The 24,669-nt window shown below is 42.3% G+C and overlaps 1 protein-coding gene across 1 annotated transcript in view; it reads right to left on the bottom strand.

The window, feature by feature from the left end:
• Nucleotides 1-24,669, bottom strand: part of PCSK2 (proprotein convertase subtilisin/kexin type 2) — a 250,255-nt gene that overhangs the window by 25,735 nt on the left and 199,851 nt on the right. Inside the window, exons 7-8 of the mRNA XM_077160942.1 lie at nucleotides 6,073-6,161; nucleotides 973-1,148 (exon numbers count right to left, since the gene is read on the bottom strand). Of these exons, the coding sequence (XP_077017057.1) occupies nucleotides 973-1,148; nucleotides 6,073-6,161 (265 nt within the window). The remainder of the gene's footprint in view (nucleotides 1-972; nucleotides 1,149-6,072; nucleotides 6,162-24,669) is intronic.

Below are 24,669 nucleotides of genomic sequence, written 5' to 3' on the forward strand. Positions count from 1 at the left end.
ATGAGAGGCAACTTGGAAAAATTGCCCTGTGTAGTCTTTGGGAAATTTGAAATAATTGTTGAGAAATTTGTAATTTTTGGAAAACAAAGTCTTAGGGTTTCAGGTGATTTTTCCTTCAGTTTTTTTTCCCCTTCACAAAGGGAATTTTCAAACTCTTTAAGGCCAGGCTGGTCTTGACTGGCAGGGAGAGTAGAGATGGGTATCTAAGTGCTGTCATTTCAGAGAAGCCAGAGAAGGCAGAGTCCTCTAACTCTTGGCGTGCTGGTAAATGTTTAACCACCAGCTCTCTGGAAGGGTCTGATCTGATTCCTAGGCCTGAACTCATGTCTCGTCTGCTTGAGATCTCAGAAGAGGACGTCCTTCCCCTCACTGCAACAGCCACACACCGGCTGCTCTCCCTGCCTCTGCTTTGGTCCCCTTGGCTCTCTCCATTCCTGGGCTAGTCTCAGGGTGCAGCATCCATGAAAACACTCCACTCAGCTCTCCCTTCCTGGGAGCCTGGGTGATGCACAGTCCCGACTGGTGGCCCACTGAACCCCTTGCCCCATTGGCACTGGAAACACCTTCCTCGTGGCAGCTCCCCACTGATGACCGAGCATGGGGGTGTCCCTGTGTTGGCCATTCCTGCAGGGATGCCTCTGATGGGACACTGGGGCTCGAGGAGCCCCCCAAACCTTCTTAGAGCAGCTGGGCAGTCTTATACCCTACCTTCCTGGTCCTCTTGCATGGTTCAGACCCACCTCTGCTCTGCGGCATTCCCTGCCTCCTGCTGCTCCCTCCAGCCCCTCGCAGGCCTCCCCTGCAATCTAACCCTCTTGCACATCTCACTCCCACCTTGCTGTTTCTCTGACCCTATCTATCACATGCACAGCCCTACCGGTGCCCCCGTCCAGCGCGTTGTCTTTACCACCTCCTCCACTGTGTCCCACCCTGTGAGGGAACCAGGACCCATGGCAGCAGGGACGGCGTTACCTTGTTCACACCATCGGCCATGGCCTGAAGAGTGAGCTCCCGGGGCCCGTCCACCGTCTTCCCGTTGTCTGTGGGGCCCCAGCTGGCGCTGTAGATGTCGATGAGCTGCGGCATGTGACTGATGGACGAGGCCTCGATGATGTCCGTCATGAACGGCTGGTCCAGCATCCGGATACCTGAGGCACAGGGGAGCACAGCAAACACCAATTTGGTTTTGGGGCCGTGGTCACAGAAGACAGGCGGGGCTGGCAGGGGGCTCGGTCCTGGGGGTGGCCAGAGGGCACTGGTGACCCCTCGTGCCCTGGGAGACCCTGCAGGATCCTGAGTCCAACCTCTCATGACGAGGGTCACACCTGAGAGGACCAAGGAGGTGCGGGCTGTCCCTCTGGTGTCTCTTTGGTTCCCCCCCAATGCCCTTCCTTAAGCAACTACTTGAAAAACATTTTATACACCCAGGAAACTTTACTAGCATCGCTAATGGGGAGAGACCCCTTTGTTGAAAGGATTCCTTGGTAGCCTGTGGAAGCTCAGCCTCCAGGGCTATTGACAGGGACCCAAATTTCCAGGGGAATAAAGCTACTGTGCCTGACAGTTTGGGACGGGGGAAGCAACTGCTATTTGAAATTTAAGGAGAATCACAGAGGGCAGGGGGAGTGGGGAGGTGAGGGTCTGTGAAAGAGGAACACCCAGTGGCATTACAGCTGAGAAGGGACTTGAGGTGAGTGGCAGAAATGTTGAATGGGTCATTTAAAACTACATGAGTATTGGGTTTGTGACACAGTCCCCTCCTCCTTCTCCCCCGAGGCATCTTCTTAAAGTTTGTGTTACTCTTTGATCTCTTGCAGGAGTGACCTCCCGCTGGGAATTTGAAAAGGCGTGGAGTTCTGCAGTGCAAGTGTGTGTGGGTAAAACCTGAGCTGCTCCTGGGGACAGGGGCGTGTGGTGAGCTCCACTTCTGGCTGCCCCTACCTGCGGGTGCCCTTGGCTCACCTCACCCTCTGGCTGTCCACAAAAGGCTCCTCCCGGGCAAACTCAGCAGCAGCCAAGGGGATGAGCCTTCTGACCCTTGATCACTCTTCTTGAAGCATCGCTGTTTGGGGCCCCATCTCTCTGCAGGGCTCTGTAATGTGGGATGAATCGACACCCTCTGGGGTGGTTTGGAGTGATGTACCCCAGAGAAACATGTTCTTCATCTTCATCCATTCCTGTGGGCGTGAACTCATTGCATCTAGGACCTTTTGATGAGGTCACTTTGGTTAATGTGTGGCCCAAATGAATCAGCATATGGGTCTCAATCCTATTGCAGAATACTTCATTGAAAAGGCTGCTGAGGGAGAGGTCACGGGCGGGAGGTGGGGGCAGCTGGAAGCTGTAAGTCAATGGAACCAGAAGAAAAAGGAGAAGACACGGCCATGTGTGTTGGCATGTGATGGAAAAGCCAAGGAATCCCAAAGATTTGAATCCTGGGAGGAAGCAAGCCTTCTAGTCTCTGAAACTGTGAGCCAATAAATTCCTCTTAAGCCTACCCTACACGTGGGATTTGTATTGGCAGCCAGGAAACTAAACCCACAGTATGGAGGGTCTCCTTGGGAATCGTGAAACAGAGAGGCTGGGCCATACACAGTCCCAAACCCGGACCCGGGCGCTACTGACTTGTCCCAACTGCTCAGAGGACATCATCTCCGAAGCGCCACTCTCCTACAGGAGTGCAAATCCGTTGAATTCATTTAATTCAGGGCAGGAGGAACTGACGTGGAAGAGCCTTCTGAGTTAGGGGTCTGCTACTTTCAGACCCTCAGGAGGCTCCAGGCTGTCTTTCCTCCTGAACATCTCAGAGGCGATTCCCCCCAACGTGTGCCCTTCTCCTGACTGCCCCCGGGAAGGCGTCCTTGATGCAGCTGTGGGTCCTCCTGCAGGGAGCACCCACTTCTGTGTTCAGAGCTTGTGCCGTTCTCTTACCGTCGTGGGCCTGTGTGCCATACCCGCGGCCCAGCCAGAGCTCTGAGGTTGGTGAAGGTGTCCATGCTGCCATGCCGCTGTCCCCAGAGGAGGGCTTGGTGTCCGGCACAGCTTTTAACCTTGGAAGCTATCTGGTGAATAACTGCACAGTATAGTTCTTTAGTGGCTTTCCTGTCTAACAGGAGGGACAGGTAAACAGGCCTGGACTTTCCATCCTCTGTCATTAACCCATAAATCTGACCGTTGCTTTTAGTAAGTCAACGGACGTCCAATTATACGTGCAGATATTCTAAAATGTCTACAAACCGACTAGAAAAAGACTGGAGGCCCAGTGGAAGACTAGGCAAAGTTTATGAACGGGCACTTTATAGAAAAGGAAACTCAACAGGCTAACAGGTGTGTGAAGAGATGCTCAGTGTTCTTTTTTTTCCCTTTGGAGGATTCATTCTATAATCGTGTCTCCAGTTTTTTACATGTGGAAAAAGATTCTACAGCATGTTAACTTCAGCCTTTCACTGTAGACAGGTGAAAGGAGGCCCAGCAGAGGCTTCGGGCGTTGCCTCCAGCCTGCTTTAACCTGAAACTGAAGATTCCCCTGGAGACGGCAATGACCAGCGATATCCTGACTGGACACCAGGAGGCGCTCTAGACCTCCCTATCTCAGAAAGCTCCAGAAAGATTTTTTTTTTTGGAGGGGCTGACTTGTGTCAGGGCTTACTTTTAATGAATAATTAGAAAACCAGCCAACTTTTGGACGTGACAGCCAGAATGCACAAAATGTACCCCCTAAGGTTTTAAGGTTGAAGAGCCTGAAACTCTTCTTTAGTTGTGGTTCCTGAGTAAGTCTGCAGAGCTTTCTCAGGAAGAATTCATCTTGACCCTCCAGGGAAGATGGGATAACACGGGGTGTCCTAAAGACCAGTGGACTAGGGCTAGAGCTTTCCCACCCCTTAAACAGTTAGAGCCTGTATGAGTGGTAACAGAAGGGGCAAAGGTCTTGCGGGGAAAAACTCTAGAGGAGAAAAGAGGCTCCGTGACTTAAAACCTTTGTGAGGCTGGGGCAGGCCACCCAGCTGTGCCATTGCTCAGTCTCAGGAACCCCAAAGGGCTGCTGTGAGGCCTTATCTGTGCCTATTTCCTCATCTTTGGGACCAGTGAGGGCCTTTTGCCACAGCCAGCAGGTGTGCAGATGCTGTGGCATCCTGCCATATTCTCCAGCTTGCCTGGCCACAGCGCAAGTTTCTCTGCTTGGGCATTCTATGGCTGGGAGAGGTCTGCTCAGCTCAGGTGCAGGGCCAACTGAATTTCAGGGCGTTAACGGTTTGGGAGCCCTGGCCTGCCTCCTTTAACGAGGGATGGGAGCTGGTGGGTAGACTTTCCAGCCTCCTTGCCTCTGGGTGGGACAGTTCCCAGGGGTGTTTTCCAAGGTCACTCAGAGGATCACCTGCACAAAAGGGCCCCAGGTGTCCGTAAGGGAATCAGCTCACCAACATGCCCTTTGTCTGCTTTTCTACCTTCCCTGCCTTCCTTCTCCATCCCCTCCCTCTAGCTTCCTGGGAATCACCTCCCCCCAGTCTACTGCTTGTAACCAAATCCTCGTCTCAGGGTTTGCTTTGGGGATTCCAACGAAGAGAGAGTAGAATTAGGTATGGTTGATAAGCAGCACAGATGTTTTCAAAAAGTATATCATGAGAGAGAAGAGAAAAAAGAAAAGAACAGATGGAGAAAGGGATCCCCAGTGGACCTCCAGGTATTTTTAATAGCTGCCCCAAACTCCTAACTTTTTGCTGGCAGTAGTTTACAAATCCCTTTGTCCCCAAACCAGCTACTTTGGGTGTACAGAGCCTTCAAAACTATTTTGATGACAGCTACTATGAATGAGAAATCCAGGTTTGAATTTTTCAGTTGCTTCCAGTTCTCTTCTGTGAGTAGAGACCTCGCCTTCTCTAAGCTACTACCCTAGGACGGAGCCCGGCTAATAAAATATTAACCAAGTGCTATTCATTGCCCCTGAGCTCACAACGGCTGCTGACATTTTAATGCCAGCATTTTGGATGCACACAAAGTAACTGAAACCCGAGGGGCAAAGCCTCATCTCTTCACATTACAGAAGCTTCCAGATGTATTCTTTTGTGCAATTCAACACAGGCAAACCTCTTACAGCATTGAAAGAGGTTAACAGCCAGTTTGTATCAGTTGCTCTTGCTTTATTTAGGTCCCCAGAATTGCAGGTGTGAGCAAGAAATATGTTTATGGTTCTATTAAATCACCAGGGGGAAAAAAACCAAGACTGGTGTTGTGAAAAAGGGAAAACAAGGCTGGGTGACTCAGCCTGAATAAATCAAGAACCAATTTGATGCAAAACTTGGAATGAACTAGGAGCACTTTGTTTTCAAGCATTTTGTTGCTTAAGAACCTCTCTCTCTCTCTCTCTCTCTCTCAGGGTGGGGGTGGGGGGATACTGGAGGCAGATATTGGTCTCTAAATTTCTACCCCCATTTCTAAAGCTCCTGTAAAGAAGACATTGTTAGCGATCTTACCTACTGGAATGTGAAGAAAATGTTCTAGGTAGAATATAGTTCCTTAAGGATGAGATAAATTGTGTAAAATATTCTGAAGGACTCTGAATTATACTTCCAAATAACTTGTATAGCCTATGCTTGAGTCTCATTAAAAAGTTACTGATATTGATACAAAAGAGTATAGACTGTGCAATTCCATTTACATGAAGTTCCAAAACTGGCAATGACCAATTTTTTGCTGCTGGAAAACAGGATAGAGCTTGTGTGGTTGGGGAGGTGCTGGGAGGGGAGGTGAAGGGGGCTTTTGGGTTGCAGGGAAGGTTTAACACTTGATCTGGGTGCTGACTACGTAAGTGTGACCTGTTTGTGAAAATTCATTCAACTGTGTGCTTATGGTCTGTGTACTTACGTGCATGCATATGACACTTAGATGGAAATGTACAAATGTATGGAAACTACCAAAATCATTTTTTTTTTCATTCTTGTTAATCTGAGTTCCAACTCTCCTGCCCCAGTGGGAATTTTCAGCAGGCTTTGGGCAGGCTGGAGAAGAGTGTGTGACGACTTCTGGGGCTGGCTGCCGGGCAGGGCGCCTGCTGTTTGGCATGGGACAGCTTACCTGCCACCTTAGAGTTGTATGCCACGCCGACCCCGCAGATATTATTGTTGGCTGCAGCTGAAACTTCCCCTGCACATCGGGTCCCGTGGCTGTGGGGAACAACGAAGGCAAGCTGGACTCAGTGTTGGAAGTATTTGGAGGAGGTTTCTTACATTCTATCAATTGGAAGCAATTTGGCTCTTTTCAGTGGTTCAGCTACCAATGAGCCAGCATGTGGTCCGGTTGGTTTGTGCTGGGTCTGTATTTCCCAGCGACTCCAAATCTAACCCCTGATTCATTCTTTGGTTGTATTCCTGTATAAAGAGGCTTCTCCGAACATTTTCGACCTTAAAATTTGATCTTTACTATAAAATCCTAAGCGTCTTCCTATAGGAAATGTATTTAAAGGTTTCCTGTGAAAACTAAACCCAGCGTAAGGCGGGTCTGTGCTTGTTGGACCTGCCCTGGTTTATTGAAGTGCTGGAGCTGCGGGCTGGTGCTGATTTTCACGGTGGTTCAGTACAAAGGAGTGCAGTGGGGTAATGGTTATTTACCGTTTTTGGGTTCTTGCCTCCTTTGAGAATATATTGTATACTATAGATTCCCACCTATCTCCAGGGAAAAACAAAACAGAACAAAGAAGCCAATGCTAGCAACACTTTGCACAAAATTTTGAGGGGTCCATGGAGCCTTGGAGGCTAATCTACAGGTCCTCAGATAAAGACCTTGGGCATTAGATGCTCTTTCCAAGGCTTGCCTTGTCTAGTAGTTATGACCAAGGCCTTCTTATCTGCTGGAATAGAATTCCATTATTTTTCTCTTTTGCTTGCTCTCCCCTCCCTTATACCAAAGGGTTTAAAATATTTCTCCTCTGCCTGTATGTCTTTCCTCCCACCTTGAATTGGGCTGGCTTGTGACTTGCTTTGACCAGTAGAATGTAGCAGAAGGAGAAGGTATCGATTGATAAGAGGCCTGGAAGCTTCTGCTGTCCAGCTAGGCTGCGAGTGAGAAGGGGCATGGGGAGGGGAGGCCAGCTGTCTCAGGTTGTTCCAACCACCTAAGATGAGGCCCAAGAAATGTGAGGGGCGCCTCTTCCAGATGCAGCCAAGTCGCTCAGGCAACGTGTGGAATAGAGACCAGCTAATCAGGGGACTGGGAGCAAATACACTTTTGCTCTTTTATAAAAGAGTTTTTATAGCCACTGAGTTTTGGGTGGTTTGATAAGTAACAGTAAGTTCCCGAGTGTAGCCTCAGTCGGAAGGAGGTGGTTTAGCTCCAGACGGGATTCAACACGTGGAAGACTCGAGTGGTTCAAGGCATCGAAAACGCCTGACCTCAGCCCTGGAAAGTCCATCCTCACGGTCCGTGGGGAAGCCGGAGGACCAACGGGTCACACGCCCACACCCGGAGAACCGCGTGGACGCGGCCTGCAGAAGGGGCAAGCGGTCAGGCTGGTCTTTCCACGCACTGTTCAAAATGCGGCTTTCAAGAAAGGAAAGGTGGGCGAAAGAGCTTATTTGCTGCATTTCCCTAGAAATTTTTATTTCTGCAGTGCTGACCAGGCATCCTTTTAGCATCAGACAAAGCTACAGCATCAGCCCGTAAAAAATCATATTTAAGGATTGAAAAAAAAAATCATTTTCCTTTCTCTGTACGAGTGAGAGTAAATCCTGCCTCCACAAAGGCTGTATGTCAGGGCCTCAAAGTTCCCTTTGGAAGACGGTTGAAACCTGTTTAATCTACACAAGTAAAACCTGTGGGCTGTGTAAAGGGCGGGCCCTTGTGTTAAAACATCTATGGAAAACTTAAAGTGCTGCACACACCATTATTTACTTGTCTTTATGCTTTTTCTGAAACACATTTGAGATTTTTGAGAAAGTGCTTCCTTATGGTTTAAGTAGATGAAAAGTCTACCATGGGTGTGGCTTTCTTGGCCCCCCTTCTTATTCCAAAAGTTGAATCAAATGCTCAATAAAACAGCACTGAAATACATATGCATCTCTCTCTTTTTATATTATACATATATAATAAAAATATACTTTATATTGACTCACGTGTACATACTTTAAATATTTGTATTTAAATATATATTCATACTTATATATACTTGTGTTTATAATCACAAACATATATTTATACGATATATGCTTACATTTTATATACACTCAATGTATTATATATTTAAATGTATATACCTATATAAAATATATAGCACATGTAAAAATATATATACTTTACATATATGCACATATATATTTTACAATGGAAAGTTAATGGATACCGATTAAATTTGGCTGGCTTGCTTGCTGTTTGATTCATGCTGGGCAAATAAATATTTAAATAAAAGTTTAAAAAAGTTGAAAAATCAATCTCATGTCTAATTCGACTAAGCACTGATTTCAATATTTCAATATTATTTGAAAATCAACCCTGGCAAGATCTCCTTGCTGAGATCTGATTAAGCTTCACCTGGAATAGTCCCTGCCCTCCCCAGCTCCTACGGCGAACACGGACGTAGCAATGGAGGTGCTCTCAGGTGCAGAGCTCCAGGTGACTGAGGAGCTTGGGGGAAGAATAACATCCATCGCCAAGGGGGCAGGTACTCAGCAACCAGGTACGGTTCTTAGGGCTTTGTTTGCCTTCCCCCTTTCATCCTCATCAGTGGGCTGAGAGGAGGCATTGCCCACTGCGCTGCACAGATGCCAAAGCTGAGACTCAGAGAAGCCACGTGCTTGTCCAAAGGCGGCAGCGAGAAGGTGGCTGGGCGGGGCCTGAGAGCAATGCCCTATCGCGAGCCATTCCACCACCTTCCCCCAAAGGGCCCACTGGTGCCTAAAACTGCTTCCTGGAGGACACATGCATGTGACATGGTCTGAGGACGTTGAAGGCATTGAATAATGCTTCCCTTTTGGCCTTAATTTTGGCCTTTAAGTGGGGAGATGGATGTCATGGGCTCTCCTGAGGAACATATGGAAATAAACACTTCATTGCTAAATTAGGCGACACTAATTAATTATAAGTGACTAATGGAGGCTTCCTAGAATTGTGCATGACACCATGTCTTTTCACAATCCTGGACCTTCGTGTGTCCTGTTCCCACGGCCTAGAACACCTGCCCTTCTCACCACTTGGCTCTCTTCCTAATCATCTCAGGCAGAGGTACTTGCTCCTTTGCATGTTGAGAAAAATTTTCTGCGAGTCCATTTTCATTTTGGTTGCTTTACTTTCTTAAGAATTTTCCAGAACTCCCTCCTGCCCCTAGAATAAAATATAAACCTGTCTGAAGGGGAAATTGCTTAGTGGAGAAGGACAAGTATCTGCTGCCTATTCAGCTTCTCAAGATGGTAAATGGAAAGCAAGTGACAGGGGGTCTTGGATGTGCTAGATTGTAAAATGGCCAGGACCCACCACTCTTCACTGGGTCTATGCCCTTGGCCATGTGATTTTGTAGCTCTGCCCATGAGAGGTGAAGTCCATGTTCCTGTGCTTTGAATCTGGGCTGGCCTTATGACTTGGTTTGCTCCAAAGAACATGGCATGGTAAGCCTAGGCTTCAAGAGACCTTGTGGGCACCCAGCAAACAAGCCCAGGCTAGCCTAGTGGATGATGAAAGACACATCACCCAGTCACACCTGCCGTCCCACCAACCACCATCCGTCCTCCAGACGTGTGAGTGAAACCATCCCAAACCAGCAAGCCCTCAGCAACCTGCCAGGTGACCATGGAGCATGGGTGAGTCCAGCCAAGATAAGCTGAGCCTGGTCCATTTCAACAGAACTGTCAGGCTGACTTGTAAACTTCTGAGCCATTATCAGTGCTTACTGTTTGAAGTCACTAAGTTTTGGGGTGGTTTGTTATGCAGCCTTATCATGGCAATAAATAACTGATAAGCAAGGCTGGAGGGACAGCCCCATGGTTAACCTGTGGGGGTTAGGGTTCAAATTCAGACTCAATTAGATGTCATGATGACTGCATTGGGGTCTTCCGAAAGCAGCTTGTAGTGGCTACTGGGGTGTCCCAATGAAAACCTGAAGCTCCCGTGTTCTGCAACCCTGACGTCTCCAGAGAGACAGCCAGATTGTCATGTCCTAATCACAGTCCAGGCACATCCCTCGCCTTCCCTGTTAGTGGACTTTTCACTAATGCAGTTTGGTTATCCCTCTTGGCTTTTTCAGCCAACAGCATGTATTCCTAGTATATCTCACATTTTGGGGATAGCCTAAGATGTATCAGGCAACATGAATACAACAACTATCATTTATGACCTCTTACAGATCGGGCATTGTGAGTGTGTTACATCATCATCTTATTTAATCCTCACAACCACCTTATTCTCCACATTTTAAAGATGAGGAAACTGAGGAACAGAGAGAGCAAGTAACTTTACTAATTGAATTCCTAAGCAGGATTCAAATCCAGGTCTCCTGCCTCCAAACCCCTGCTCATACATCATGGTGAGCTCGTCATCTGTCCCTGGCTCCGAAGGAGTTTAGTTTGGTTGAGGATATCGGAAATGTGCGGATAAAATGTTGCTGAGAAATTTAAGCCAGTTTTAGCTCATTCTCTAGCACATTCATCTGTAGTAGCATTGGCCTCAGTCTTCTAGTACATTCATTGTCTCTCACTTTATGCCATGGTTTTTTCTGTTGACAGAGAATGCTAACTGATCATTAAACCCATTTTCTCTTCTTTCTGGACTCCAGTTAGTCTAAGTCTTCCAGACCCCCTTGCTTGTCTGTGGCTAAATCTGTGGCTTGTCTTTCAATTTTGTTTACTGGGAATTTGTTAAACGGAAGTGTTTAATTTTTTTTTTACATGGGCAGGCATCGGGAATCAAACCCAGGTCTCTGGCATGGCAGGCCTGAGCCACCATGGCCCACCCCAAAGGTGTTTAATTTTAACATACTCAGATCTGTCAATCTTTTCATTTTCCTTGTGTTTTAGTGTCTTGTTTAAGAAATCCATCCCTACCCCATTTCATCATTCTCCTCCGGCTTTTCTGCTTCATCTTCCTTCTTCTTTGTCTTCTATCCTGACTCCTTTGCTTTTTTTATGCTATATAGCCAGGGTCACATTTCATTCTTTTTCCATGCAAAATATTCCATTATTGCAGCACCATTTGTTGAATTTTTTTTTTTGGCGGGGCGTGGGGGGATGGCAGCAAAGTGCATGGGCTGGAAATTGAACTCAGGTCTCTTGCTTGGCAGGCAAGAATTCTGCCACTGAACTACACTTGCACCACAGCCTCTTTGCTTTTTCATATCAATTTCAAGATCAGTCTGTTATGTTCCATTGAAAAACACTGTTGGGATTTTAATTGAAATTATGTCATATTAATAGATTAACTTGTCAGCTTTAGATTGTTCTGTTTTCCAATCCATGAACTTAGTATGTCACTTTATTAATTCAGGACTTCATTTTTGCCTTTCTAATTTCTATAATTTAGTCCTTAACATTCTCACATATCTTTTCTTAGATTTGTAATTATTGCATTGACCAATGGATGTAGCATAGTGGTGAATAGAAGATGACAGGTTTTGCATTTTTATCTTGTTCTAGAATAAAGAGAATATTATCAATGTTTTACCATTAAGAATGATATTTACTATAGGTTTTTGATATACAGATAGTAGTATCTTCAGTTCAATCATTATCTCTTCAGTGGTTTCTAGGCTAAATTTTTGCCCCCTTCTTTCTCTTCTCTGGTTGATTGCCTCAACTGACTCCTGAAAGCCATTTCCATTCTGAAAGCCATATCTTATAATAGTATTTCAGAGCTTCTGATTCACAGAGATACGGGGCAGATTCAGTCAGCAAACAAGTGGGCAAGTTTGAGTTTCAGGACACGAAGTTCTCCTTGTCCTCCAGTCTCCCCAGAATGAGCTCTTAGAGAATTTTAGCGGACTCTGTAAGTCCCATGGTGATGGTGGGTCAGGTGCAGTCTTTTCAGCCATGTGTTTAGAGAAAGATGTTTCTATATTAGGCACATTAAAGTTGAAATTTAGAGACCTCTCAGTTAGTCTGCCATCTTCCATGTTTGCTGAATAATTCTCAATGCGTTCTACAGGGTAAAACTTTGAAGCCTCAAGAGACTGCTGGTTTAGGGATGTGAGCACGTGCAAAGGAGCTTCTGGTGGAAAATTCTGGGGCTTCTGACAAGCACCCAATCCTTTCTGCAGAAATGAGGAGGCTCTTCTTTCCGAGGTCAATTGCTAGCCTTTTAAATTTTCCTATAAAACAAACTTGCCATATGTATATATGCTATCTTCAGATATAACTTCTTTTTCAATCAGCAGTGCAGGAACACAGCTCTAGACACTTTCCAGAAAGTTTAACTTTGAACTGACTGTTACTTAGTTTCTGTCAAAAGCTCAGATGAGAGAGTGGATGTCCAAGAAAGATGGGTGAATAAATGGTCTGGCCATCTATTTATTCCTTTGGACTAAGTTCACCTAGTTTTTTGTCTAGTTGGAGAATCCTTACTTATTTCCTACAGAAATCCCTTCACTGAGTTTTCCAATTGTATTAACTGCCTTTTATGGAATGCCTATTGTGTGCACACCCTATATACCTGTTGCTAATCTCTATTGCAAACTTCCAAGGTGTGAGTTTAACAGAAAAGGAAATGAATCCAGAGATCATTTTTCCCAAAGCAAGCAATTAATTTAGCAATCCATTCGTCCCCCATAATCTGCTCTATTTTTCTCTCTTAAGAAAAAAGTAATGATTGTTAGCTGAGGACCACCCAAACCCTTTACACAGAATGCATGCTTGCTTTCAAAGTAGAAATGATTATGCCAACACACCGGAATGTTATTTTTTACAATCTTTATACATTTTTCTCCATAACTCCCAAATCTGAATTATGTTTATTTTATTTTTTGCTGACAGGAACATTCAAATAATGAAGACTTGTATAATGCAACAGACAAATAGAAATAAATAGCTTTGTGGTATTTTTCTAGTAGCTTTAACTAGCTAACAAAATTAAACTCTGTTGGGTTTTATTGTGGTCTGGTTTGAATGCAGAGAGGGTTGGTTGCAAGTTGCAAACTTTGTGCTAATGTCAGCTTATGAAGTCGTTTCAAAGCTCATGTGAAAAGTTAGATGAAGTCTGTGAAAGCAGTTTGAATTTTATTATCTAGGAGGGGATTTCAGAATTAGTCTGTAAAGACAGAAAGGAAAGATGTTCATCTATTTTTAAACCATTGTGTCACCAGGGTGAAGTATCAATTTATATCAGTGTGGAAACAGTCAACAAGCAAGGGCAATTTTTCTTGCATGCTCTTTTTTTGGCCTGTTGCTTAGGGCTCTTCAAAATGAAATATGATTTTTAATAAAGAAAAAAGCTAATCACAAAATCTTTCTTATTTGAAGGTTTAACTAATGCTATCAGTCAAATTAGTTCACACAGATATAAATGTTTTTCTGCATCCATTTTATGCCCCACCCCCCACTCCGCCTACTTTGGATGCTTGAGTGATAAACATCTTTTTTCTTTCTGAATTTATTGTAAACTTGTGCAGCCAGGAATTGCATCTAATCCAGAATCTCTTTCTCTTTAGGGATTAATAGATAGAGCATGCTGTACCTATGACGCTCCATATATATTGCTGATGGCAGGCATGACATTTTAGCGGCAAATGCCTGTCAAAGAAATGCCACGCAAGAGGGATTTTTATGGACAACAGTACAGTAATAGACTATAGATCTGCAAAGCATCACCAAACATTGACACAAAACTGAGCATGGGCTGGGAGTTACTGACAAAGTATGGGCTGCAACCCTTATGAAAAGTAGGAAGTCCTAAAATGGACAGGTTTGTCGAGGCCACTTAACAGCTCAGCATGACTACGAATGCTGCCACCCACCCATCAACCAGCCAGTCAATATTTATGGAGCGCCAGTAAAGAAAAAAAAAAAAGGCGTCACTAGAACCTGATACCTTACAGCAAAACCAGTGTTTCTGTTTTGCACATCACTGATGTTGATGAAACGTGTTATTTTCTACCTTTTGCAATTTGGGTTGATTTTATTATTATTTTGTTTGATCATCTGCATTCCTCTGATTGCAAGTCACAAGGAAATTATATTTTCCTTTTGCCAATTTCACAACTGTGTTGTAAATATATCCCTGGAGCTCAGATACTGCATACAATTATTAAATGGTTCACAGGAGAATAAATACACATGCTCTGCTTAAAAAAGGAACAATCCTACAAAATTAAATCAAGCACAGGCAGTTCTGCATATGTATGAGGTTTACTTTCATAAAGGGTCCTTGGCTTGGAGTTTTAAATATGTTCTTTTAAATGAAATGTTAATTCCTGGCCTATGCACCAAAAAAAAAAAAAAAAAAAGAAAAGAAAAGAAATGTTCACTTGAAGGAAAACAAGTAAGTACAGATTAAGGATATGAAATGAGGGTTTAAAGTGTCAGGAAAGGACAGAAGAGATACATGCTATGGGACTTGGCTCCCCAACCAAAGGGAGTATTTTACTTGTGTCCCTTGCAGTGCATTTGTTTCCTACTTTCTTGGGTGGCCGTGCCAGCTGATCTGCAGTTGCTTCTGAGTTCCTAACTGGCCTTCGTCGCAGGCTGCGTGGCTGGAATAATCAGTAGTGACAGGTGCACTGCTGCTCAGCATCCATCAGCCCTTCACTGGTGTCTCAGTGCGTGCTGAAATGAGCATTTCTCAAGAGCCTCAGGTCTGCTGGACAGAGATGGGGCCTTGGATTTGGTGCGCACACTAAGAAGAGGAAACCCAAAGAACCCATGGCATGCCTCGGTGGCTGCCCAGCTGAGAGAGGCTCACTCTGGACAGGCAGCAAACCCTGGACAAGCCAAGGGCAAGGACTGGGTTCAAGGCAACACAGAGCCTCTAGGAGAGGCAACATTCCTTGAGTGCAATGGGAGAATGATCCTTGTCTATATTCCTTGTCTATCACGGCAGCCTTGTTTCAGACCCAACCACAGAATCTCTATTGCTTCTTTCTCCAAGCTACCTGTCCAAGCCTTCCATGCCTCACTTCTTCAATGAAGCCTATTTAGCATGCAGTCTCCTGAGACTATCCAGGCCACCTCCTGCATATGTCAGGTACCTCCCTGCCTCCCCATCTTTGCTGCGGAATATGTTTGTCCCTACCCCAACTCTACCTATTACCTTCATTCAAATCCTACTCAAATACCACCTCTTCAAGGAAGCCTTTTCCATTTTCCCCAGCAAGAGATAATTTTGCTTTTCTTCATCTTCTCCAAAGGACTCTAAGTTTACATGCAGTGCAATATAGTGGCTAAGAGCATGGGCTCTGCAGCCACTCACTGGGTTCAGATTCCGACTCCACTGCTTACTTGCTGTGTGACTTTGGGCAAGTTACTTAACTTCTCTGGGCCTCAGTTTCCAAATCGAGGATAATAATGATAGTATCCATTTCAGAGGGATTGTGACAGTAATTGAATTAAAACATGCCAAGCACTTATAACAGTGCTTTAAACATAGTAACTGCACAGTACACTTAAGCTATGCTGTTATTTTAGCCCTGACTACAGTTAGTGTGGTAGTGAGTTGGGCATCCTTTGTCTACCCTCATGACACTGCAAGCTCTTCAGAAGTAGGGTGGTGCCATGTTTGCCTTGCTTCCCCCTCCCACCCCAGCTCCTGGCAGAGTACAGTGTAATACCCATTGCTATTTGCTAATGCATGCACATCACAGATTTCTATGGAAATATTTTACAAAAAGTTTAGGTGCTTTTCTAATATAGCTACTGAACATGGGTCAATGTGGAATTGTAGAATGCTTTTCTTTTACATGTAAATGCAGTATCCTAGGCTCAACAGGAAGTCATAAGGGTATCCCCCAAGGTACAATATCACATTGTTATAAAAACAAGTGTGAGGTACACAGGTGGTTCAGTGGTAGAATGCTCGTCTTTCATGCAGGAGACCTGGGTTCGATTCCTGGACCATGCACCCCCCCCCCCCAAAAAAAAAAAAAACAAAAACAAGTGTGGGTATCAGTGGATACTGAATGCATGGAAAGTGGTAAGAATCAGTGCTGCCTATACAACGATAGGGCTGCATTACATGCAGGGTTGTGTAGGGAGGGTTTTTGGTTTGCTAAAAAATCTGGTATTGGGCACTCACAAGATCTTTGCTGAGCTAAATCACGCCTGAACTAATAGTTTCATGAGGTCCAAAGCAAATCCAAACCGAGTCTACGATCCCTATCAAGCCTGATGTGGAGCCAAGAACCTAAATAGTTGCAACATAAATGCAAGTGGATCAAACACACTCACCTCTTGGCTTGTGGGTTTGTGACAGCAGTGGCCTGTGGGTTAGCAGCCTGGGGATCTTTCCCCTGTGCCTCTGCGAATCACACAGACAACCAAATCCAGAACCCTAGGGGAATAGTCAAGAGGAACTAAGAACAGAGCAACCAGGCGGATGGGGGAGACAAACCCTTGGCTAGAGCAAACTCCAAGACGAACTTCCTTTGAGACTGATTAAATGAGGGGAGGCTAGAGACAGGCTTGACTGGACCGGCTGCAGGCCAAGAATTATTGGACATCTTGTCAGGGCACTGGAATAGTGGCTCTTTAACCTACCAGGAGATTTAGCCTAAATGAGAATCACCTGGGATGCTTTAAATACATCCCCACATCTGGGCCATATCCTAGACTAATTAAATCAGAATCTCTGGGGGTGGGACCCAGGCATCAGTGATTTTAAAACTCCTCAGGTGATTCCAATGTGCAGCCGGGGTTTAGAAGTACTTCATTAGGTGATGAATCCAGTGGATGCTCCTGATTTGGAAGATTTTTTGAATAATCTATAGTAGTGAAAATGGTTTCTAAGTCACTCTCCTTTTTTTTTTTTTTTAAGAATTTTATTTACATACCATATAATCCATCCAAAGTGTACAGACTTTGTTTATTTTATTTTATTTTATTTTTGGCATGGGCAGCCACTGGAAATGGAACCCCGCTCCCTGGCATGGCAGGCGAGAACTCTGCCACTGAGCCACTGTGGCCCGCCCCAGACAATGGCTTTTGGTATAATCACAGAGTTATGCATCTCCCACCACAATCAATGTGAGAGCACTCTCATTGCTCTGCAAAAATATCCCACGCCACTTAAAGCCCCCTATTATTGATGCTTAGCTTTGGTGTGGTACCTTTGTTACGACTGATGGAAGAATATTACAGTGTTGCTGTTAACTATGGACCTTACTTTGCATTAGTTGTATTTTTTCCCACATATAACCGCATTATTAACACCTTTTAATAGTGACAATACATTTATTCTACTTTACGTAAGAACTCTCTTATATTTGTACTATTAACCATAGTCACCGATCACAACAGGATTTGCTGTTATACTGTCCCATGTTTTATCCTCTAACTTTCCTTCTAGTGACATATGTGATCCTAGACTTCCCCTTTCAACCATACTCTCACTCAGCATTGTTAATTACACTTACAGTATTGTGCTACCATCACCTCTATCCATTTCGAAACATTTACAATCAACCTTATTAAACATTCTGTACAATTTAGCATCATCTGCTCATGCTCTACCTTCTTTCTATATACTGTAGATTTTCGCTTCCCGAGTTTGCTCATTATAATTAGTTAATATTATGCAGAATGTAATGATCATATGGTAAGAATGTTTGCATTTGTATGTTTAATAAATAAGATAAATTAAAAAAAACAAAAAAACCCAAAGCTTATTATGACTGTACAACATAAAGTATGAACCCTAATGTAAACTATGGACTATGGTTAGTATAATAATTTTAATATTTTATATTAATTATATTATATTAATATTTTAATATAATAATTTTTACAACTGGTTCACCAGTTGTAAAAAAAAAGTACCACATTAATGCAGAATGTTAACAATGGGGAAAGCCGCATGGGTGTGTGTGGCGGGGTTATATGGGACTCTGTAATTTCTGCATGATTTTTCCATAAACTTCCAACTGCTCTATAAAAATGAAACTAATTATGAATCTTAAAAAAAATTAGTTCATATTAGTGAGATCATACAACATTTTTCCTTTTGAGTTTGGTTTGTTTCATTCAACATAATGTCCTAAAGACTCATCCATGTTATTGCATGAATCAGGGCTTCATTCCTTCTTATAGCTGCATACTATTCCATCATATGTATATGCCACATTTTGTCTATCCATTCCTCAGTTGATAGACACTTGGGCTATTTCTATCTTTTGGCAATCATGTATAATGCTGCTATGAACATTGGTGTCCTACAAGCCTTACTTTTTTTTAAAAGCAGTTTTACTGAGATAAATTCACATACCATACGATCTATCTAAATACACAATCAATGTCGTCAAGTATATTCACAGAATTGTGCATACACCACCACAATCAATTCTAGAACATTTTCACCCTAAAGAGGGCTCACTATGTTATACAGTCCCATGTTTCATCCTCTGGCTTTCCCTTGAGTGACATACACACCCTAAACTTTCCTTTTGAACCACAATCATACCCGCATACCTTAGCTGTTACACTTACTATAATGTGTTCCCATCACTCCTGTCCATTTCCAAACATTTACAATCAATCTTATTATATGTTCTGCACAAATAAAACATCAGCTCCCCAATCTCTGCCCTCATTCTACCTTTTGTTCTATATCTTAACACCTGAGTTTGCTAGTTATATTAAGTTCACATTAGTGAGGTCATAAGCATTTGTCCTTTTGTGTCTGGGTCGTTTCACTGAACATAAGGTTCTCATGGTTCATCTGTGTGGCCACATGCTTCATGACTTCATTTGTTCCTACAGTTGAATAGTATTCTATTTCTAGTCCATATTTTGTTTCTCCATTCTTTGCTTATGGACACCTGGGCTATTTCCGTCTTTTGGCAATTGCAAATAATGAAGCTACGAGCACTGGTGTGCAAATGTCTGTTTGCATTCCTGCTTTGTGTACCTACCAGTGGGATTTCTGGATCATGTGGCTGTTCTATACTTAGCTTCCTGAGGAACTGCCAAATTGTCTTCTACAGTGGCTGCACCATTCTTCATTCCCACCAACAGTGAATAAGTGTTCCTATTTCTCCACATCCTCTCCAGCATATGCACTTTTCTGTTTTTTAAAGTGGCCATTCTTGTAGGTGTAAAATGATGTTTCATTGTAGTTTTAGTTTGCATTTCTCTAATGGCTAGTAATATTGAACATCTTTTCATGTGTTTTTAACCATTTGTATATGCTCTTTGGAAAAATGTCTAGTGATGTATTTTGCCCATTTTAAAATTAGGTTGCTTGTCTTTTTATTGTTGAGTTGTAGGATCTTTTAATATATCCTGGATATTGAAGCATTATCAGATATGTGGTTTCAAAATATTTTCTACCATTGAGTAGGCTGCCTTTTCATCCTGTTGACAAAGTCCCTTGAAGCACAAAAGTATTCAACTTTGAGGAGGTCAAATTTATCTATTTTTTTTCATTGCTTGTGTTTTTCATGTAAAGTCTAAGAAATTACTTCCTACTACATGATCTTGAAGATGCTTCCCTATATTTAATTCTATGAGTTTTATGGTTCTATCTTTTATATTTAGGTCTTTGATCCATTTTTAAAAAGTATTTTAGTTTTTCTTAGATCCATTTTTTTTTTTTTTTTGCATGGGCAGGCACCGGAAATCAAACCTGGGTCTCTGGAATGGCAGGTGAGAATTCTGCCTGCTGAGCCACCATTCCACCGTCTTCTTTGATCCATTTTGAGTTCATTTTTAAATAAGATGTGAGATAGGAGTTCTCTTACATTCTTTTGGATATGAATATCCAGTTCTCCCTGCATCACTTGTTGAAGAGACTGTTCTGTCCCAGTTGGCTGGATTTGGCAGCCTTATCAAAAATCAATTGACCATAAATGTGAGGGTCAATTCTGAACTATAGAATTTAATTCCATTTGTCAAAATGTCCATCTTTGTGCCAAAACCCTGATGTTTTTATCACTGTAGCTTTGCAGTATGTTTTCCTTGTAGTATGCTTTCAGGAAGTGAGATTCCTCCAACTTCATTTTTCTTTTTCAAGATGTTTCTGGCTATTTAGGGCCCCTTCCCCTTCCAAATAAATGTGATTATCGGCTTTCTGAATTATGCAAAGTAGGATGTTGGAATTTTGATTGGGATTGTGTTGAATCTGTAAATCAATTTGGGTAGAACTGACATCTTAACAATGTTTAATTTTCCAATTCATGTATATTGAATGTCTTTCCTTTTATTTAGGTCTTTGATTTCTTTTATCAATGCTTGGAATGCTTCTGAATACATGTCCTTTAATTGTGGGTTGAGTTTATTCCAAGCTTTTGATTCTTTTAGTTGCTATTGTAAATGAAAATTTTTCCCTAATTTCCTCCTCAGATAGCTCATTATCAGTGTACAGACACATTACTGATTTTTGCATGTTAATCTTATAACCCACACTTTGCTGAACTGATTTATTAGGTCTAGTAGCTTTGTAGAGTTTTCAGGACTTTCTAGGTATAGGATCATATCATCTGCAAATAGTGAAAGTTTTACTTCTTCCTTTCATATTTGGATGTTTTTATTTAGTTTTTTTCCCAATTGTTCTAGCTACAAAGTCTAGTATAATATTGAATAGAAGTAGTGACAGTGGCCATCCTTATCAAATGAGTTAGGTAGCACTCCCTCCTCTTGAATTTTCTGGAGGAGCTGGAACAGGATTAGTATTAATTCTTTCTTCTTGGAATGATTGGCAGAATTGACCTGTGAAGCCATCTGGTCCTGGGCTTTTCTTTGGGAAGTTTTTTTTATGACTGTTTCAATCTCTTTACTTGTGACTGGTTTGTTGAGATCTGTTTCTTCTGGAGTCAGTGTGGGTTGTTTGTGTGTTTTTAGAAAATTGTTCATTTCATCTAAGTTGTCTAATTTATTGACATACAGTTGTTCATAGTATTCTTTTATGATCTTTTTTATTTCTGTGAGGTCAGTAGTAATGTTCCCACTTACGATTTTATTTATTTGCATCTTCTCTTTTTTTTCTTTGTCAGTCTAGCTAAGGGCTTTCCAATTTTGCTGATCTTCTCAAAGAACCAACTTTTGGTTTTGTTGATTCTATTTTTTTTTTGTTCTTAATTTCATTTATTTCTGCACTAATCTTTTTTGTTTATTTCCTACAGCTTGCTTTGGGATTAATTTTTTTCTAGTTCTTACAGGTGTATAGTTAGATCTTTTACTTTAACTCTTCCTTTCTTTTTAATGCAGGCATTTAGGGCTATAAATTTCCCTCTCAACACCGCATTAGTTGCATTCCGTACATTTTCATATGTTGTATTCTCATTTTAATTCATCTCAAGATTTTACTGATTTCTCTTGCAATTTCTTCTTTGATCCACTGATTTTTTAAGAGTATGTTGTTGAACCTCCACATATCCTTGAGTTTTCCAGTTCTTCACCTGTGATTTATTTCCAGTTTCATTCCATTAGGGTCAGAGAAAGTGCTTTGTATTATTTCAGTCTTGTTAAATTTATTGAGATTTGCTTTGTGACCCAATATGTAGTCTCTTCTGAGGAGTGATACATGTGCACTTGAGAAGAATGTATATCTTGCTGTTTTGGGGTGCACTGTTCTGCACATGTCTGTAGGTCTAGTTCATTTATCATATTGTTCAAGTTTGGTGTTTTCTTATTGATCCTCTGTCTAGAGTTCAATCTGTTGATGAGATTAAGTGCGCTAAAGCCTTCAATTATTATTATCAAGACGTTTATTTCTCCCTTCAGTTTTTGCCAGAGTTGATTTGATGTATTTTGGGGAACGCTGGTTTATGTACATATATAATATATTATGTATATATGATTGCTATTTATTCTTGGTGTATTTCCCCTTTTATTAATGTATACTGACCTTCTTTGTCTCTTCTAACAATCTTAACCTCTATTTTGTCCAGTATTAGTGTAACTGTCCCATTGTTTTTTTGATTACTATTTGCATGGAATGCCTTTTTCCAAACTTTCACTTTCAACCTATTTATGTGCTTGGATCAAAGGTGAGTCTCTTGTAGACAACATATAAATGGAGCAGACATTTTTATCCATTCTGCCATTGACTGGGGAGCTTAATCCATTAACACTCAGTGTTATTACTATAAAGGTAGTACTTCAGTCAACCATTTTGTCCTTTGGTTTTTATATACCATATCTTATTTTTATCTTTCTTTTTAACCTTTTAGTTACCCTTACTAATAATCTTCATTTTTACATTATTCTTCAAGCTACCCTGTTTTGTCTTTTCCTTTCAGCCTGCAGAGGTTACTTTATTATTTCTTGTAGGACAGATCTCTTGTTAACAGATTCTCTGTTTCTGTTTATCTGTGAATATTTAGAACTCTCCTTGTTTTTTTTTTTTTTTTTTTTTTTTTTTTTTTTTTTTTTTAAAGGAAAGACAGAGAGAAGGAAGGAAGGATAGAAGAAAGGGAAACATTTTTAAACATTTTCTTGTTTTATTGTATTCTGTTTCTCCGTTTTTGTTACATGGGCTGGGGCCGGGAATCGAACCGAGGTCCTCCGGCATAGCAGGCAAGCACTTTGCCCGCTGAGCCACCGCGGCCCGCCCTCTCCTTGTTTTTGAAGGACAGTTCTGCAGAATTTAGAATTCTTAGCTGAAAGTTTTCCTCTTTCAGTACCTTAAATATATTATACCACTTCCTTCTCATCTCTATGTGTTTTTTTTTTAAATGAGAAATTGGAACTTAGTCTTATTGAAGTTTCCTTTTATGTGATGAGCCACTATTTTATTGCCACTTTCAAGATTTTCTCATTATTTTTGCCATTTGCCATTTTGTTTAGTGTGTGTCTCTGAGTGGGTCTATTAGGATTTATTCTGTTTGAAGTGTTGTACTTCTTGGACATGTGTGTTTATGTTTTTCACAAGATTTGGGAAAATTTCAGCCATTATTTTATTAAATATTATTTCTGTCCCTTTTCCCTTCTCCTCTACTTCTGGAACACCCATTGCATGTGTTTGTGCACTCTTTGCTTTCAGTCTATTACCTGAGATCCTACTCAATTTTTTCCCCATTCTTTCCCTTTCTGTTCTTTAGTCTATGAGATTTTAATTGTCCTGTTTTCTAGTTCACTGATTCTTTCTTCTACCTGTTCATATCTGCTGTCATATGACTCTAGTATATTTTTAATCTCTTCTGTAAGTGTGTTAAGGCACTTGGTTCAACCTATTCTACTTTAGAACTGCCCGTGTTTGACTGATAAGGTTTTTTCAGCTCTTCTTAATCTGAGTCTTTCCCTGGGTATGCAGTACAATTTTTTAGATTGCACTATTAGTTCAATTGTTTCACCCCCAGGAGAAAGCTTCTTTTCTTCTGTTCCTTCTCCAGGAATCTTTATCTGTTCTGTTTGTTTTTATTTTGTCTGCCTTGTTATTATTATTATTTTAGTTCTCCTTTTGTTGTTTCTGGCTGCTTTTGCCTGGAAGGCAAATTTTGGGAGGAGGGTCACCCCCGAGAGGACTTTCCCAGTCAGTAATCCCAACCAAATGAGGGTGAGTGACCCACAAAGCAGCCTAGACCAGTTTCAAAGAGCCATGGGTAAAGGGTCAGGAAAGTTGCCCAAAAGCCTTCTTGATGGATCCCTGAAGCTGTGCTTTCCTGGCCTGTCCAAGAGATGGCATCTTTCAGAAAACTTTTCCCTGCAGCTCTAGGGCGGTCCTGTGCTCTTCAACCTCCATTGCCATTGCCCCTGTTGGGGGCAAGTTGAAATAGCAGTTCAGAGCCAGGACTCGACAACCTAAATTTGCCCATCAAAAGTTGTGATCAGTGCTTGACCATGACCTGCTCATCCCCTGCTAGCTCTTGGGGAAGAGGACTTCCATGTCCATCTGCAGCAGCCAGCCAGGGACTTGACTGAGGTGGCTCACTCTAAAGTGGGGGATGGGCACGAGAAGCTGCTGTAGAGTGAGTTCCTTACAGTTTTTAACCGTAGTTTCTCGGTTTCTTTATCCCCGGCTTCCCTGGATGTTGTATAGAACTCCCTGCCCTTCAGAGCCCCAGAAGAGTTGTTTCACACAGTTTCTGCCTGTCCACTATCTGTTTTTGAAGAAATGAGTTCTATAACTCCCTACTTAGCCACGTTGCTGGACTTGACTTTTTTGGTAAGACCATTCTTACAGCCCACAAAACAGGAAGATTTGGTTGGGGTAGGGTGTGTTTGGGTTCAGAAAATGGGATGCTCATGCCATCAGTTACATTTTTATGTCTTGATCAATCCATCAAAGATTCATTTAGTACATACTAGCCACAGAGAAACAGCAAGTAGTTGGCACATGTGTTGCTACTACTCTTTCTGACACTCATGTGGACAGTTGGTAATCAATTGTGCTGAACCTTCTCAACCCAGGGTTCCAGATTGCCATTATGCTTGGCTTACTTTGGGTACTTCATACTCCTGTGTCCGAAAATAAGTTATTTGCTCATTGTATGCTAGGATCTATGGTTGAAAGTCATGGGGATAAAACACAGTTCATGTCAAAAGTTCTTAGGTACTTACCCTTGAAACACATACTCCTAAACATTGTATGATAATCTGCCAATTACAGATGAAGTTG

The sequence above is a fragment of the Tamandua tetradactyla genome, chromosome 1, assembly GCF_023851605.1.
Source record: "Tamandua tetradactyla isolate mTamTet1 chromosome 1, mTamTet1.pri, whole genome shotgun sequence".
Taxonomy (NCBI): Eukaryota; Metazoa; Chordata; class Mammalia; order Pilosa; family Myrmecophagidae; genus Tamandua; species Tamandua tetradactyla.